The sequence below is a fragment of the Papio anubis genome, chromosome 10 (genome assembly GCF_008728515.1).
Source record: "Papio anubis isolate 15944 chromosome 10, Panubis1.0, whole genome shotgun sequence".
In the NCBI taxonomy this organism is placed as follows: Eukaryota; Metazoa; Chordata; class Mammalia; order Primates; family Cercopithecidae; genus Papio; species Papio anubis.
This window is the reverse complement of record NC_044985.1, coordinates 106,479,594-106,498,182: the sequence shown is the minus strand read 5'-3', so window position 1 is coordinate 106,498,182 and position 18,589 is coordinate 106,479,594. Positions and strand designations below refer to the sequence as shown.

General features: G+C 42.5%; 1 protein-coding gene across 1 annotated transcript in view; it reads right to left on the bottom strand.

The window, feature by feature from the left end:
• Positions 1-18,217, bottom strand: part of MOGAT1 (monoacylglycerol O-acyltransferase 1) — a 42,278-nt gene extending 24,061 nt beyond the window's left edge. Inside the window, exon 1 of the mRNA XM_031651550.1 lies at positions 18,048-18,217. Coding sequence (XP_031507410.1) covers positions 18,048-18,119 — 72 coding nt within the window. The 5' untranslated portion in view covers positions 18,120-18,217. The remainder of the gene's footprint in view (positions 1-18,047) is intronic.
• Positions 18,218-18,589: the final 372 nt, after the last annotated feature.

Sequence of the window (18,589 nt, the reverse complement as noted above, 5' to 3'; positions counted from 1 at the left end):
CAGTTCAGGTAAGGTAATACAACAAGACAGTGATGACACAGTATTATTTAACACTTATTAGATGCTTACTATATGCCAAGCATTGTGTTATGGACCCTGCCAAGGTATTTTTATTTAATCCTCATATAGCCACATACCAATAAAGTAGCCATAGTACTCTTTTTATTATTGAAGGGCGAGGTGGAAAGAATGGGTAGAGGAAACACTGAGCCATAATGTTCTTTCTAAAGAAGAGAAAATGGAAGCTTATAGAGGGGTTGAGTTGCCCAAGCCACACAGCATATAAGTGGTTGATCTGTCTGAATTTAAAGTCTAACTACTTAGTCATAGCTTTACATCACCTCCCCTCTGTGAATATATGGAAGGATCATCACTGACAGGAGGGATGTGGAGAATTTCCTACTACAGGAAATCCTATCTTCCTATCTTGACCGAGCAACCATTATTCATGTGTCCACAAAAAGGGCCTATTCTAGCAACAAACTTCATTTTCAGGAACTCTACTATCAGAGACTGAAATAGCAAAGGTGGGACTCTTCAGATCTTAGCATGCATCACTTCTTGCAACATTTGATAATGAGAGAGCAATCCTAATTATTTATGTGCCTAATAACATAGCTTCAAAATACACGGGGCAAAAACTGTCAAAACTTGGCTTGGGTGGTATTGACAAGAATGGTTACCTTCAAGTAACACATGAAGCTCAGCTATATGTTTTTTAAATGTCTATGTTATATATACTACAATTTAAAAATTATGAAAAGAGAAACATGCTAACAAGAGAAAGAGGATGTACATGAAGACATAAAGCCTGGCACATAGTAAATCTTCACTAAATGCCAGCTACTATGACTTTAAGGAGTGCTGTTGCTGCTTTCTCTTCTATAACACACTGCAGTCTCCAATCTGGGGTTCGTTTCCACTCCCAAACTCTTATCTACTGCCAATCAACTTTGTTAAAGACAACCCTGTCCCCAAGTTATCCACCAAAGTGGATAGTAGATAAATAATGCCTTAATCTATTATTGGAATATACACATATCTACTGACATATATGTTTTACCAAAAACAGAACATTTATTTATATTTTTTCTTTTTTTATTTTGAGACGGAGTCTCACTCTGTTGCCCACACTAGAGTGCATGGGTGCAATCTCGGCTCACTGCAGCCTCCACCTCCTGGGTTCAAGCGATTCTCCTGCCTCAGCCTTCCAGGTAGCTGGGATTACAGGCGCACACCACCACGTCCAGCTAATTTTTGTATTTTTTAGTAGAGACAGGGTTTCACCATGTTGGCTAGTCTGGTCTCAAACTCCCGACTTCAAGTGATCCACCCACCTCAGCCTCCCAAAGTGTTGGGATTACAGGTGTGAGCCACCACGCCTAGCCTATTTATATTTCTTGATACATATAAATCAATACATTTCTCAGATATATCACTGAACCCAGTCAGGAAACGGACTTGCTGCTCTCTCCAGAGTTGGTTAAAGGTTGAAAGACTGGAGGAAAGGTTAAGGGAGCATGTGTCCTCCACACCTCTGTGGGGTACCTGTTTCCTTCTAGACCCGCCAGAAAAGTTTCCATGCGTCCAAAGCACGCTGTAAAGAGTGCCCTCTGCCCTCGTTCCTACCAGGATCATTCTAGTTTGCTTCCTTTGCTTTCTTCTATCCAGATCTGAGTACTGATGATTTGCCACTATTGGTTAGTTATCTGTTTATTTTGGTAAGATGTGCAAAAAAATGACAGGAAACTTACGTGGGCCTCGTTTTTTTTGTACTCAAAGTTTGATCAGGTAAGCGACAGTGAAACAGGGCAGGGAAAGAGCAGTTACTGAGTGGAGAGCCCTTCTCCTTCCCTGCATATGGAGCATCTCATTTATTTCTCCTTGCAACCCCCAAAGTACACGTTACTACCCCATTTTACATTTGTAGAAACTGAGGCTCAGGACAACATGATGAAACCCCATCTCTACTAAAAATACAAAAATTAGCTGGGCATGGTAGGGGGCACCTGTAATCCCAGTTACTGGAGAACTGAGGCAGGAGGAATGGCGTGAACAGAGCTTGCAGTGAGCGAGATAGTGCCACTGCCTCCAGCTGGGCAACAAAGGAGACTCCGTCTCAAAAAAAAAAAAGAGAAAGAAAGAAAAGAGAAACTGGGGCTCAGGGGTCGAGGTGTCAAATGATTTGCAGCTGGATCACCGCTGTCCTTATTCCAGCACTTTACAAAGCCACACTGTCCTCCAGCTAATGGTAATAACATGTAGAGTAACTTATTGCAGGTGCATAAACAGGTTCATAAGCATAAAGAAGCAGGCAAGTGGGAGGTTCTGTTTTCCTTTCTACAAAGATGGAAAAACTGACACCAAAAGCAAACTGACCTGATTTTAATCACAGAGTGAGCCAGGAACAGATCCAAAAATAATGTCCCCAAGCTACTAATTCAATATTCCACTAACCGAACCCTGAATACCTGAATACATGCTGCATATCTCTTTAATGCTCATTACATGTTTTGCATCCAAAGAAGAAAACACAATCAGGAGCAATGGCTCATGCCTGTAATCCCAGCACTTTGGGAGGCTGAGGTGGGTGGATACCTGAGGTCAGGAGTTCGAGACCAGCCTGGCCAACATAGAGAAATCCAGTCTCTACTAAAAATACAAAAATTGGTGGGGTGTGGTGGTGGGCGCCTGTAGTCCCAGCTATTTGGGAGGTTAAGGCAAGAGAATCTCTTGAACCCAAGAGCTGGAGTTCGTAGTGAGCCGAGATTATGCCTTTGCACTCCAGGCTGGGCAACAAGAGAGAGACTCCGTCTCAAAAAAAAAAAAGAAGAAGAAGAAGAAGAAAAAAACACTATAAAAACTAGGTGACTAGATAACCTCTATTTTCTATGCATGCTATATATCTCTTTAATGCTCATTACATGTTTTGCATGTATAATAGATAAGATGTAGGTCTGGAATTGAACTGCTAATCGGAATTTGCCACTGACTAGCTTTCCGACCTGGGACAAATTCTATGAGCTCTTGATCCTCAATTGCACTGCCAGTAAAATGGGCTTGTGACAGCTCATATTTCCAAACGCCACAAAGGGAATAAATAACATAAGGGTGTACAGTGCCTGGCACAGAACTACTGGTCATCAAATGCGAGCCACTGTTATAATAACTGTCTTTACTATTACAAATTTGGAGACTGCAAAATGTAGATGCAGACAGGACATCAGGCAAGTTCCTGTCACTCAACAAAAACTACTTTTAAAATTTTCCTTTTGGGCTTTTTTCCCCCTATGAACAGGTTATGTTTCTTTAATATGGCTGATCACACATTTTTTTAAAATTTTGTATTTTATCACTTACAGTTATTTCACATTAGCTGTTTGGTATTACAATGTTATTTTTAATGACTGATCAACATTCCATTGATTGTCAGTGCTAATTCAACCCTTCTCTTCATTTTAAACATCTGTGATTCTAACAATTTTTCTCTATAAATGTAATCTTGCATAAAGTTTCCCCACATTTTGATTTACTTCCATAAGATAATAAGAAGTAAAATACGGCTAGGCATGGTGGCTCACGCTTGCAATCCCAGCACTTTGGGAGGCTGAAGGAGGTGGATCATGAGGTCAGGCGTTTGAGACAAGCCTGGCCAACATGGTGAAACCCCGTCTCTACTAAAAATACAAAAATTAGCTGGGCATGGTGGCAGGTGCCTATAATCCCAGCTATTTGGGAGGCTGAGGCAGGAGAATCATTTGAATCTAGGAGGCAGAGGTTGCAGTGAGCCAAGGCTGCACCATTGCACTCTGGCCTGGGCGACAGATTGAGACTCTGTCTCAAAAAAAAAAAAAAAAAAAAGTAAAATACTGGATGGCTAAGCAGAAACATCTTTGTCATCTGATACACTTCGATATTTTGCTATCCAAAGAAGTTGTTCTAATTTAAATTCCCACTCTAGATACTGCATACATTTTTTTGTTTCAAATCATAAAGAGCATCACAATAGTTTTGTAATCCTTTGATTGTTGGTATTTTTTTTGTGTGTGTGAGACAGCGTCTCACTCCGTTGCCCAGGCTGGAATGCAATGACATGATCTCAGCTCACTGCAACCTCCGCCTCTTGGGTTCAAGGGATTCTCCTGCCTCAGCCTCCCGAGTAGTTGGGATTGCAGGCAGGTGCTACCATGCCTGGCTAATTTTTGTAGTTTTAGTAGAGACGGGGTTTCACCATGATGGCCAAGTTGGTCTCAAACTCCTGACCTCGGATGATCTGCCCACCTCGGCCTCCCAAAGTGTTGGGATTACAGGTGTGAGCCACTGCACCTGATCCTGTAATCCTTTGATTCTAAATGGGATTGAAAGAAGAAAACACTATAAAAACTAGGTGACTAGGTAATCTCTATTTTCTATTTTTATCTCATTAAGCAATTCAGGGTAACTTGATTCTTCTAAATTGGAGTTCAAAGAGAAGAGGAAGATGCAAAGGTCTACGCCATTACATTGTGCAGCTCTCAAAACTCATGTTGATAACTTCAAAAGTTGTCTAGATTTCAACTTAAAGTATAATAATAATAAATAAATTAAAAAAAAAAAAAGTTGTCTAGATTCACAAACCAAGTTGAATTTAAGGCCTGAATTTTAGCTGAGTTGATTTATCTATATTCTGGATTAAAAACCACAACTCGGCTTCCTATCAATGACACTCTATTTTCACTCAGCTCACATAAATTCTACTTTCTCCATATTGTTGAGGAAGCTGTCCCTCACTCACTTTTTTTTTTTTTTTTTTGAAACGGAGTGTCACTCTGTTGCCCAGGCTAGAGTGCAATGGTGTGATCTCAGGTCACTGAACCTCCACCTCCTGGGTTCAAGTGATTCTCCTGCCTTGGCTTCCCAAGTAGCTGAGATTACAGGCACGCGCCACTATGCCGGGCTAATTTTTGTATTTTTAATAGAGGCGGGGTTTCACCATGTTTGCCAGGCTGGGGGCTAGAACTCCTGACCTCAGGTGATGCACCCACCTCAGCCTCACAAAGCGCTGGGATTACAAGCGTGAGCCACTGTTCTCGGCCTTTTTTTTTCTTTTCTTTTTCTTTTTTAAATTTAAGTGAAATTCACATAACATAAAAAACTAGTGATTTTAAAGAGAGCACTCCGGTGGCATTTAATTCACAATGTTGTACAACTACTACCACCATCTAGTTCCCAAACATCCCCCTTATTTCAAAATAAAACCCTTTACCCATGAAGCGGTTACTCCCCATTCCTCCCTCCCCTCCACCGCTGGCAATTACCAATCTGTAGTCTGTCTCTTTTTCTTTCTTTTTTTTTTGAGACAGGGTCTCACTTTGTCACTCAGGCTGCAATGCAGTGGCGTGAACATGGGTCACTACAGCCTCGACCTCTCGGGCTCAGGTCATCCTACCACCTTAGCCTCCCAAATAGCTGGGACTAGAGGTGCGCACCATGATACCTGGATACTTTTTGTATTTTTCATAAAGATAGGCTCTTGCCATGTTGCCCAGGCTACTCTTGAACTCCTGAGCTCAACCGATCCTCCTGCCTCAGCCTTCCAAACTGCTGGGATGACAGGTGTGAGCCACTGTACCTGGCTGTAGTCTGTTTCTATGGATGTACCCACTCTCAATATTCATATGAATGGAATGGTATCATATGCGACCTTTTGCAGACTTTTGTTTAACATCCAGTTTTTTGTAGACCTTTGTTTAACATCAAGGTTTTGAGGTTCATCCATGTTGTAGCGTGTATCAGTACTTCATTCCTTTTTACAGCTGAGCAATATTCCCACATATACATACACTGTAATCTGCTTATTCATGCATCTGTTGATGGACATTTGGGTTGCTCCCACCTTTGGCTACTGTGAAGAGTGCCACAATGCCCCCATCACTGGAAACTTACTACATGTTTGAAACAAGTAGCGCTGGCCGGGCGCGGTGGCTCAAGCCTGTAATCCCAGCACTTTGGGAGGCCGAGACGGGCGGATCACGAGGTCAGGAGATCAAGACCATCCTGGCCAACACGGTGAAACTCCGTCTCTACTAAAAAATACAAAAAACTAGCCGGGTGAGGTGGCGGGCGCCTGTAGTCCCAGCTACACAGGAGGCTGAGGCAGGAGAATGGCGTAAACCCGGGAGGCGGGGCTTGCAGTGAGCTGAGATCCGGCCACTGCACTCCAGCCCGGGCGACAGAGCGAGACTCCGTCTCAAAAAAAAAAAAAAAAAAAAAGAAACAAGTAGGGCTCCAGCAAAGTGTATGTGTGATCATCGAATTTAGCACCACCAATAAAGGGACAAAATGACATGATGCCTCCTCATAGGATCTACTGGGAAATACACTCTGTCACCTTAGTCAAGCCCAGGTTGGCGGGGGCCCTCTACGAGATAACTGGCTTGGGCTGTTTAAAAATAATCAACCTTATAAAAGCTTTAAAAACAAATAAAAGCTATAGGAACTGGTCTACCTCTAAAGGAAAAGTTGAAGACAATTAAGGAAATTTGAATATAAACCATGTATTAAATAAGATTATCGTATCCCTGATACATTTTTTGGGTATGACAGTAGGATTTTGATTATACAGAGAATTCTTGTTTTCAGGCGATACATGCTATAGTATTCAAGTGTTATGATGTTTACAACTTAGTTTCTTCTAAATTGTTCAGCAGCAACAACAAAGTGTGTGTGTGTGTGTGTATGTGTGTGTGTGCGTGTGGTGAGAGGGGGGGAAAGCAAATGTGGCAAAATGCTAAAAAGTTGCTAAATCTAGATAAAAAAGAATATGTTTTCAAAAATTTTGATTTTATTATGGTAAGAGCACTTAACATGCAGTCTACCCTCGTAACAAACATTTGTGTAAACAAGTGTATAACGCAGTATTGTTAGTTGTAAGTACCAAGTACCGTGTCTGTGACATAATAATATTTGGTTTCTGCCCCCAGTTCCTGGCTTAGGGCTCCTAAAACTATTGTAATTTCCTGATCAACAGGGGTGCTAGGTACATCTTTCCATCTTTTGTTCTAATATTTGAACCCCAGTCCTGATGCTGAGCTTCCAATCCCTTGGAACTTCCTGAGTGACAGCAATGTCTTTTCTTCTAAGGAGGCAACTCTTGGTGGGCTCCAGGATGGTGGCTGGCCACTGAAAGACTAAGCAGTCACTAGAGGCTTGGAACCTGCAGCCCCATTCCCATCCTCAGGGAGAGGAGAGGGCTGGAAATGGAGTTAGTGACTAATCATGTTAGTAACTGATCATGCCTAAATGAGGAAGGCTCCATAAAGTCCAGAGTTCAGACAGCTTCTGGGTTGGTGAACACAATCACAAGCTGAGAGACTGGTGTACCCCAATGCCAAGAGGACAGAAGCTCCTGTGCTTTGGAACCTTCCAGACCTCTACCTAGGTACCTCATCATCTACATCCTTTATCATATCCATTATAATAAACTGCCAAACATAAGTGTTTTCCTGAGCACTGTGAGCCATCATAGCAAATGACAGAGTCCAAGGAGGAGGTCGTGTAAATCCTCAATTTGTAACCAGTCAGAAAGAAGCACAAGTGCCAACCTGGACTTGTGGTTGGCATCTAAAGTTGGGGCAGTCTTGTAGATTGAGCTCTTCACCTGTGAGACCTAGCTCCAGGTAGACAGCATCAGAACTGAACTATAGAATACCTAGTTGGTGTCTGGAGAGTTGGAGAAGGGTTGGTCCAGCAAAATCAGGGACGTAAATTTTCAGTTTCCAAGAATTGAAGACTTTTGGCAAGGAGTGGTGGCCAGGTCTGTGGCTTCTGGAAAGCGCTTAAACGCTTACACAGACAATTCCCATACATTAATGATTTTCTCTCTGTTGTCTCTACCCTTTCTGACTCCATTCCACTCACCTAGCTATTTACAATAAGTGAAATTGTTCTATAAAATCTCCATGAACAACCTGCATCAGCCAAAACATTGTGAAAACCATTGAACGTTTATCTACTTGCATTAAATAATGACCGTAATTAAGAAATAATTTAAGACTTTAACTTGTATATGTATTCTTTCTTCCTATTCTCATCCAAAAATTTTTCATATTTTTCTGCATGAAAGCTGTTTCCATACTTACTTTAACCATTTAACGTAGTATGGAGAAAGTAAGTAAAATTCAGAGGAAAGCAAAAATCCATTAGCACTTCTTTCCCTTCTTATTCCCAGAGACACTATATTTTTAAAATACCTATCTGTGTCATCTGTGGAACATAAGAATATAAGTGTATTCTTCTGATTTTAAAAATTTCTATTTTAAGAGAACTTGCCTCCCAGAGTTTTTAAGGGTTGTGCTAAAAGACAAATCTCATCAGACCCCTTTGCAGAATTTTGCAGCCTAGTTTTCTTCATATGTGGGTTTATGCTACACTGCTTTTAAAAAGTGTTACATACAGGGAAATACATTTTTCTTGTTTTATAGCACAGTCAATCTTGAACCTACTTCCTTGCCTGAAGAAGGCAAATAAATTATAACAAACATCTGGTTGAAACCAGCCCCATGTTCTGAATATTTCAGGAAGGTTTCCATAAACACAAATACTTTGTATAGCTCAAACTGAAATCCATGGAGATAATCCATAACAAAAGAGACACACTAGCGTTTACAAAAAGCCCAAGAATCCCTTGTGTAATGTTAAAATTCACTTTCTCAAAATTTTCCAGATTAAAGGAACTAAAAGGACAACATAATGTGAAAAGACAAAATTACAGCAAATTTAGTTATGGAGCTAATTGACTTTTATTCACTATTCATGAATCAGGGCAGCCTCCATTCTGCAAAATAGGAGAGCTTTTACCGAGTAATGGTAGAACAGTGGGTAACGTAGAAACAAGGAAAACAGACCAAGAGGGAAGAAAAAGTGAATTGGCTATTGTCACGTCACTTCAGGTTTCTTTTTTATAAAAGTTAATGCAAAGGCGACTTCCTTATTACACTGACTCAGGCAGACTGGATCTCAGGAAAACTGGTCTATTTGGAGATCTTCCTGCTTCCTTGAAGTTTCAAATTTGATTATGTGGCACATAGGATGAGTGACTCCACTTTGGTTTGCTCGCGTCTGCTGGAGCCTAGTGCAGGAGCTCAGTCCAAAACAATGACTGCCCATAATTTCTGTTTAACACAACTAAATACAACATGTGGATTCCTTTGCTATACAGGACTTTAGTAAGAGAACTGCTGAAATATTTTTCTGATTTGGGTAATTGTACTGTGGCCATGGAAGAGAAATGTTCTTGGTTTTAGGACATATATACTGTAATCAGTTCAGTTAGTTTTCTACAAATTAAATTATAAGCTAATTCCATTCAAACAGCAATCCCAGTCAAAATCCCAGGAGGCTTTTTTTGGTGTGGAAATTGTCAACCTGATCCTAAAATGCATATGGAAATTATAAGGACTTGGAATAATCAAAACACCTCTGAAAAACAACAATACCAACAAAGTTTGAAGTTGGAATCAGTTTGAATATCTGATTCCAAGAATTATTATAAAGCTACAATAATCAAAACAACATGGTACTGGCATCAAGATAGATAAACACATCAATGGCACAGAATAAAGAGTCTAGAAATAAACCTATGCATATATGGAAATTGGTATTTGATAAAGGCACAAGGGCAATGCAGTAGAGAGCTGACAGTGATCTTTCAAAAAAGAGCTGGAACAATTGGATTATACATATGCAAAAAAAAAAAAGGACTTAGACACTGTACCATACACAAAAATTAACCCTAAATAGATCATAGATCTATATGGAAAACCTAAAACTATTAACACTGGTAGGAGAAAATATAGAAGAAAATTTTTGTGACCTTGGATTAAGCGAAGACTTTTTTTTTATTATTATTGAGACAGAGTTTTTTGCTCTTGTCACCCAGGCTGGAGTGCAATGGTGTGATCTCAGCACACTGCAACCTCCACCTCCTGGGTTCAAGCAATTCTCCTGCCTCAGCCTCCCGAGTAGCTGGGACTACAGGTACCTGCCATTGCGCCCAACGAAGTTTTATATTTTTAGTAGAGGCAGGGTTTCCCCACGTTGGCCAGGCTGGTGTCGAACTCCTGACCTCAGGTTATTCACCCGCCTCGGCCTCTCAAAGTGCTGGGATTACGGACGTGAGCCACCGCACCTGGCCGGATTAAGCAAAGATTTTAAAGATATGACATCCAACACAATCTATTAAAAACATGGATACATTGGACTTCATCAAAATTAAAACTTCCGCTCTTCAAAAGACACTGTTAAGAGATTGAAAGGATAGGCCGGGCGCGGTGGCTCAAGCCTGTAATCCCAGCACTTTGGGAGGCCGAGACGGGCGGATCACGAGGTCAGGAGATCGAGACCATCCTGGCTGACACGGTGAAACCCCGTCTCTACTAAAAAATACGAAAACTTAGCCGGGCGAGGTGGCGGGCGCCTGTAGTCCCAGCTACTCGGGAGGCTGAGGCAGGAGAATGGCGTAAACCCGGGAGGTGGAGCTTGCAGTGAGCTGAGATCCGGCCACTGCACTCCAGCCTGGGTGACAGAGCGAGACTCCGTCTCCAAAAAAAAAAAAAAAAAAAAAAAAGAGATTGAAAGGATAATCCATAGACTGAAAGAAAAATCTATACATGGCTGATAAATGACTTTATATCTAGAATGTACAAGAACTCTCAAAACTCAGCAATAGGAAAACAAGCAATCCTATAAAAACCAGACAAAAGATTTAAACAGATACTTCAACAAGGAATACAGATGGCAACTATGCAAATGAAAAGATGCTCACGGTCATTAGTCACTGAGGACATGCAAATTAAAGCCACAATGGGACACCACTACACACTTATTAAAATTGCAAAAACTGGGGCTCAGCAACATTCTCTTGGCTCCTGGTGGTCAGTGGGGGAAGCGTGTGGGCAAGTCAGCACTCACCATCCAGTTAATCCAGTCCTATTTGCTAATGGATTATGATCCAATCACTTAAGATTCCTATGCAAAGCATTGTGTGATAGATAACACAGCAGGCTGGCTAGATATTTTAGATAAAGCAGAACAAGAAGAGTTTGGAGCCATGAGACAACAGAATATGGGGACTGGCGAGGGCATCCTGTTGGGCTTTTGAGTCACGGGCGAGGCAGTTTTGGAAAAAAATCTATACATTTCAAAGACAGATTCTCAGAGTAAATGATTATGATGCGTTTCCAATGATTTTATTTGGCCATAAAGCAGATCTGGATCTTTAAAGACAAGTAACACAGGTAGGACAGAGTTAGTACGGCAACTTAAGGCAGTATACCCAGAAGGCATTAGCAAAGGATAGAATGAGTGTAGCTTAAGCTTTCCATTAACTTGTCCAAGTTATAAGGCAATTTCAAGAGCAGTAACTTCCTTCTTCACCAGAACCGACACGGAAAGAAAAAGACAAGAAAGGCTGCTACTGTGTCATTTTCTAGAATCCTTTGAGTTTTAGCTATCAGCCTCCAGGAAGAGCCCTCATCTTCTTTTTCTCTCCTTACAGTTTACATCTCATTAGTATCTTTCCAGCCTTAGACAAACGTTAGCCTTAGACCAAGAAGCTGGTGAGTCCTTTCCACCTAACTAACTAAGTTGGTGAGTCCTTTCCACCTAAGCTAACACAATGATCATTTCCAGACAAATTTAAAGGAAATGCCAAGGCTGCTTCAAAATTATCTGATTTCATTAAAATATATATGCCAGGCATGGTGGCTTTTTAGTAGAGACAGGGTTTCACCACATTAGCCAGGATGGTCTTGATCTCCTGACCTCGTGATCTGCCTGCCTCGGCCTCCCAAAGTGCTGGGATTACAGGCTTGAGCCATTGCGCCCGGCCAATAAGTACTTTTATATGTTTATAAGCATTATACTTTACAACATACCTTGTAAATATGTAAAGGTAAGTATTTAATTCTCATTGTTCACTTTTAACTGACAAAGCATAAAAAGTGGAAACTATAGAAGCTGTGGTAGAACTTGTACTTGCTGGTCTGGTTTTCGTTGTATCCACCTTTGGCCAGTCACATATCTACTCAAGAAACCTTCCCAACAGAGTACAACAGGATGAGACTCTGAGATCGTTTTCAGTATCCCCTACTAGAGATTGACTGTTATATCTCAGGTATGAAGCGTAAAATTTTAGTTGACAATTAGTATAATTGTGGATGGCTTCTGACTTTGTTTTTTAATTCTGTGGATTGTGTTTAAACAATTCAAAAGTATGTTCCTGATTTTTAGATACTAAAATACACAGTTGTCACTTTATTGAACATGTACAAAAGTCCCACAAAGTTTTTTTTTTCTTCTTCTTTTTTTGAGACAGAGTCTCACTGTGTCGCCCAGGCTGGAGTGTGGTGGTGAGATCTCAGCTCACTGCAAGCTCTGCCTCCTGGGTTCACGCCATTTTCCTGCCTCAGCCTCCCAAGTAGCTGGGATTACAGGTGCCTGCCACCACGCCCGGCTAGTTTTTTTTTTTTTTTTCCTTATTTTTAGTAGAGATGGGGTTTTACCATGTTAGCCAGGATGGTCTCGATCTCCTGACCTCGTGATCCACCCACCTCGGCCTCCCAAAGTGCTGGGATTACAGGCATGAGCCACCGTGCCCGGCCAGTCCCATGAAGTTTATAGAGCATACCTTTATATAGCTTCAGGTGCCAGAATTAAAATTGATCTGTATCACAAGAAAAAAAATTGCAAAAATTAAATAGACTGCAACGAGTGATGATAAGGACATGGAGCAATTAGAACTCTCATGCCCTGCCAGTGAGAATGTTAAATGGTGTAATAGTTTGGAAGAAACTTCGGTGATTTCTGGAAAATTTAAACCTGCAACTATCATATAATCAAGCCATTACATTCTTAGGTTTACCTATGAATAAAGAAAGTATCTGTTCATACAAAGATCTGTAGGCGAAAGTTCATGGTAGTATTATTCATAATAGCTATGAGCCAAATATTCATCAATAGATGGTTGGACAAATTGCAATACGTCCATGCAAGAGAATGCTGCTTAGAAACAAAAAGCAATGGTCGGCCGGGCGCGGTGGCTCAAGCCTGTAATCCCAGCACTTTGGGAGGCCGAGACGGGCGGATCACGAGGTCAGGAGATCGAGACCATCCTGGCTAACAAGGTGAAACCCCGTCTCTACTAAAAAATACAAAAAACTAGCCGGGCGAAGTGGCGGGCGCCTGTGGTCCCAGCTACTCGGGAGGCTGAGGCAGGAGAATGGCGTGAACCCGGGAGGCGGAGCTTGCAGTGAGCTGAGATCCGGCCACCGCACTCCAGCCTGGGGGACAGAGCCAGACTCAGTCTCAAAAAAAAAAAAAAAAAAAAAAAAGAAACAAAAAGCAATGAACTACTGATATATATGAGAAAGAGCCTCAAAATAATTATGCTGAGCGAAAGAAGGCAGACAAAAGGAGAGTATATGTGATGTGATTCCATTTATACAAAACTCTAGAAAATGCAAACTAATTTGTGGTGACAGATCAGATCATATCAAGTGCAGTGTGGCTCACACCTGTAATCCTAGCACTTTGAGAAGTCAAGGTGGGAGGATCTCTTGAGCCCAGGAGTTCCAGACCAGCCTAGACAACATAGAGAGACCCCATTTGTATAAAAAGAAAGAAAGAAAGAAAGAGAAAGGAAGGAAGGAAGGAAGGGAGAAAGGAAGGAAGAAAAGAAAAGAGATCAGTGGTTGCTTGGGAAGGGGTGTAGGGGGTGGGCAGAGAAGGAGGGCTTACTGTTTGATTTTATTACTAAATGAAACATTTTGCTACTTTAAAATATATTCCAAGTACTAATAGCTTAAACTCACTTTCCTGGTGGTGGCAAGAAAAATGCATTCTGGAATTTTGATTTAGAGATCTTAAATCTCTAAATTTCTTCATCACCGGAAGTAACTATTGTATCAACTCCTTACTTAAAACTTGATAATTAAATGGAAAGAAGATAGCATTTATCCTTTCTTTCCTGTAAGAATTGAATTGTAGGGTAGTCAAATGGTGCTACATGATGAGACAATATTTTTAACTGCAGAAATTCCAGCTAATAAATGACGAATAAATGATAGAATAAGAAAATCACCATTTTGCAGTTTCAAATAAAACAAGTAATTCAGGCAAGGATCATGACTTAAATCACTAGATGAAAGTTTGCAGCATGCCAGTCATCACCTCGGATTACTTCCTTCCTAGACCCACTGACCAATTGTAGACACAAATAATGGGACAAGCACACACTATGTGTGCGTCCTGATGTGATGTAACATGAAGTGCGCAGCAACACTTGGGAAGAAGTCTTGCCCAAAAGCTTTCATCTAAATCTAATCAAGCATTTAGCTCTAACTTCCATCTTTTAAAAGAAATACAAGGGATAGAGGAACAAATTAACCCTACAAAGAAGTAGACAAACTCACAAAGTGAGACATCCTGCAGGACCCATGTCAAATGGTTTCTTCAAGGCTTCATTGACAAGAAAACAAAGGGGAAACACTGTTCTACACGAAAGACATAAAAACCAAATATAACACGTGGGTCTTATTTGGATTTGGGTTCAAACAAATTGCCAGTAAAAGTGTATTTTGTTTGGGCACGGAGGCTCACATCTGTAATCCCATTACTTTGGGAGGCTGAGGCAGGGGGATCACTTGCGCCTGGGAGTTTGAGACCAGCCAGGGCAACATAAGGAGGCCCCGCCTCTATCCAAAAGAAAAAAGAACAAGAAAAAAAGTGTAGTTTTGGTGCAATTTAGGATATCTGAGCTTGGTTTACATGATTTTAAGCAATTTTTGTTAACTACGCTAGGTATGACAAGAGTACTATGGTTACACACAAAATACTAATTTTTAAAATATGCAAACTAAAGTATTTAGTATTAAAATATCTTAATGTGTGAGTTCACTAGACACAAAGGAAACAACAGGCACCGCGGCCTACATAAGGGTGGAGGGTGGAGGATGAGGAGGAAAAGCTACCGACTGAGTACTATGCCAATTATTTGGGTGATGAAATAATCTGTACAATCCCCACGACGCAAAATTTACCCATATATCAAACCTGCACATGTACTCCTGAACCTAAAAGGTAAAAAAGTTATACAAAAAAAAAGATTTGTTTTAAAATATTTTTTGCAAAATAATGGATAAAACGTATACGGCAAATTATTAAATAACTATAAACCTAGGTCATGGGTATATGGGAATTCATACTCTTCTGTCTATTTTCTGTATGTTTGAAATTTCCCACAATATAATTTCCAAGATATGTGATAACACAAAATATGCTCCTGCTAACACAAATGTCAAATGTGTGAAACGTTGAAAACATGGAGGTGAATTGGATCTAGAACCACTGTAGTTTGATTCAAATTAGGCACAGGTCATTGAGCACCTGTCATGTCTTCATCACTAATCCACTCACATGTGGTCACACGTGTCTCGACTTTCCACTACTGAGCCATGTGATCTTGAGTAATTTACTTTACCTCCTAGTTCCTTCACTGGTAAAGTGAGGGTAAGGGGTAGTCACTCTCACCGGTTGCTGTGAGGATTACATGAGTTAATACTCTAGGGATCTGGTGGGTAGATAGTTCCTATTCTGGGTGATAGACCAGAAACAGCCATTCAACAAGTATTTGTGTATATCTCAAGTATTTGTGTATATCTCGAGTATTTGCATATATCTTCCACGGGCCAGACACATACTGTGTGTTCCCTCACTGAGCTTATAGACTAGGACAGCCATAAAGAAACTTCTCAAGTCACTACAGCCATACACAGATACAAGCAATGATAAGTGCCATGAAAGAAAAGAACAGTGGCTATCAGAGATGTGTTGAATGATCAGTTAGGAAGTCGGACTCCAAGTTCAGGCCATTAAAGAGAGCAGTTCAATGGGTAAAGCAGAGACTTTGGGCAGAATACTTGGGTTTGAAACCAGCTCTACCATGTCCTGCTAGCTGCATCACCTTGAGCAATTTACTTCACCTCTTAGTTCCCTCATCTGTACCATGAGTGCAGGAATAGTCCTTACCTCACATGGGTGTTGTGAAGATTGCTAGTTAATTGTGGATGTTGCTTAGAACAGCACCCGGCACATACCAAGCGCTGGATAAGGTTGTGTGTTGTTACCTCCGTGGTGCTTTGATCCAGAGCAAAACGGGGTGTAATGTTATCAACCCTGCCTCAAGGTGTGTGGCCTGTGAGGACTTAATGAGTTAACATTTTGAATTACTTTTTTTTTTCCCGTAAATTCTACCTAGCAGCACAGGAGAGTCACTTGGAGGGTTCTTAAAAGAGGAAAAAGGAGGCCGGGCGCGGTGGCTCAAGCCTGTAATCCCAGCACTTTGGGAGGCCGAGACGGGCGGATCACGAGGTCAGGAGATCGAGACCATCCTGGCTGACACAGGTGGAGAACCCGTCTCTACTAAAAATACAAAAACTGCTTGAGGCGGAGTGTGAGTAGCCTGTAGTCCCAGCCTCGGGGAGGAGCTGAGGCAGGAGAATGGCGTGAACCTGGGAGGCCCGAACTTACAGTGAGGCTGAGAGATCGGCCACTGCACTCCAGCCTGGTGACAGAGGCGGAACTCCGTCTCAAAAAAGAGGAAAAAGGGAAAAAAGGTCTTACAGGCTTCATTTCACAGAACAGCGACTTAGGGGGTCCAGGAGGATGAGCAGGGTGCGGTGGCTCATGCCTGTAATCCCAGCACTTTGGGAGGCTGAGGCGGGCAGATCACCTGTGATTGGGAGTTCGAGACCACTCTGACCAACATGGAGAAACCTCGTCTCTATTAAAAAGACCAAATTAGTCAGGTGTGGTGGCACATGCCTGTAACCCCAGTTACTCGGCAGTCTGAGGCAGAAGAATCACTTGAACCCGGGAGGCGGAGGTTGGGGTGAGCCGAAGATCGCGCCATTGCACTCCAGCCTGGGCAACAAGAGTGAAACTCAGTATCAAAATAATAAATAAATAAATAAATAAACAAACAAACAAACAAATAAATCCCAGGGACAGAGCCTGGTATCTGTATTTATAGAAGCTTCTCCAGTGATTCTCATCTAGAGCCAGGGTTGAGAACCACTGATCTAGGCTTTTGAAATGTAAAAGCAGTTTTAAAAGCTTAAAACTCTCCAATGCAATGGGTTTATTACTATTGGCACCCCAACGCTGTACAATCCATGATCTTACAGCATACACATGATTTTCATCTTCAGAAGAGTTTATGTTTCGATAGAAGGGTCTCCCCCAAATTCCTCTCTCCTCCCACATCACCCCTATGTACTTCAAGAGCAGAACAAATATGAAGAAGAAGAAGAAAAAAAACCCAGCTAAACACCTTTGCCCCATCTAATGATTCGGCTCTTGTATGTTTCATGGGCTCAACTTGGGAACCAACTGGAACACATACGCTCCCGGGTCGCATTATTTCCAGAGAGAAACCGCTCAACCAAACGCAATGAGTAGGCTTCTTTACAGAAAGGTACTGCTATGCATCCAGGAAATCTCCAAAACGGTAAAGGGAACACTGCTCTTTGTCAGGAGGGTGGGGAGACGAAGGAATCAGGTTCTAACTACTTAGACATTACTTTTCCATCTATGAATCAACAGTTCGAGAAACGAGTTTGCCAACTTTTGAGGGGTTAAAGTGCTCAAGCGTTGGATGGAGTCATGGTTACATTTTGGTGGATACAGTTGCCAAAAGTCATCGAGCTGTATCCGTATAACTGCGCTTTTTATTGTAGGCAAGATGCACCTCAATTAAAAAAAAAAAAAGATAACGCAGGGGAAAATAAAGTTAAACAGCCATTAGCGATGAGGTTCTCCTGAGGAAACAAACCAGCGTCCACGTTAGCGCCAAACGCCCTCTTTCACCCGCCTGCTGTGGCCGACAGGGGAACGAGGGTTGGAAGGTTCTCTGCAGGTTCTGGAATCCAGACCATCCCGAGGGAGGACACGGAGCCCACGCGCCGCTGCCCGGGGGCGGGGTCCTTACCCAGCAGCACGAAGTACAGGACCCACTGCAGCACGGCCACCGTTTGCAGCCGCCGCGCCAGCGGGATGTTGAGCGGTGCAAACTCGACCTTCATGGCCCAGCCGGGCGAGGACTGCGCCAGCCACTGCCGCCTGCACCCCCGCTGCTCTGCGGCGCCTGTGGACAGTGCCCGGCCGGATCCAGGCCCCTCGCTGGGCACTGGCTGGGCGGAGAGGAGGAGGCAGAGGCTAGGCAGCGGGCGGGGACCCAACTTCGCCCTGGGTAAGAGGGCGGGCTCGGCTGAGGCTGGGGGCAGCCAATCACAAGCGCCCCGTGCCAGAGCTGGCCCAGCGCCCTGGCCCCGCAGCAGCTGCCGCGGCCCGGGGCGCATTGGCTGGCGCGCCAGGGCGCTGGCGAGAGCGCACCGCATGGGACACGAGGGACGGGGAGAGGGGGCAGCTGGCAGCCAGCCCATGCCGGGTAACGCGGGCTCCTGCCGCCTGGCTGAGGACCTGGGATCTCCACGAGGATCTGACCATTGTTTAGCTGGTTGATCACCCAGCGCTTGCCTTCAGCACCCGCCCT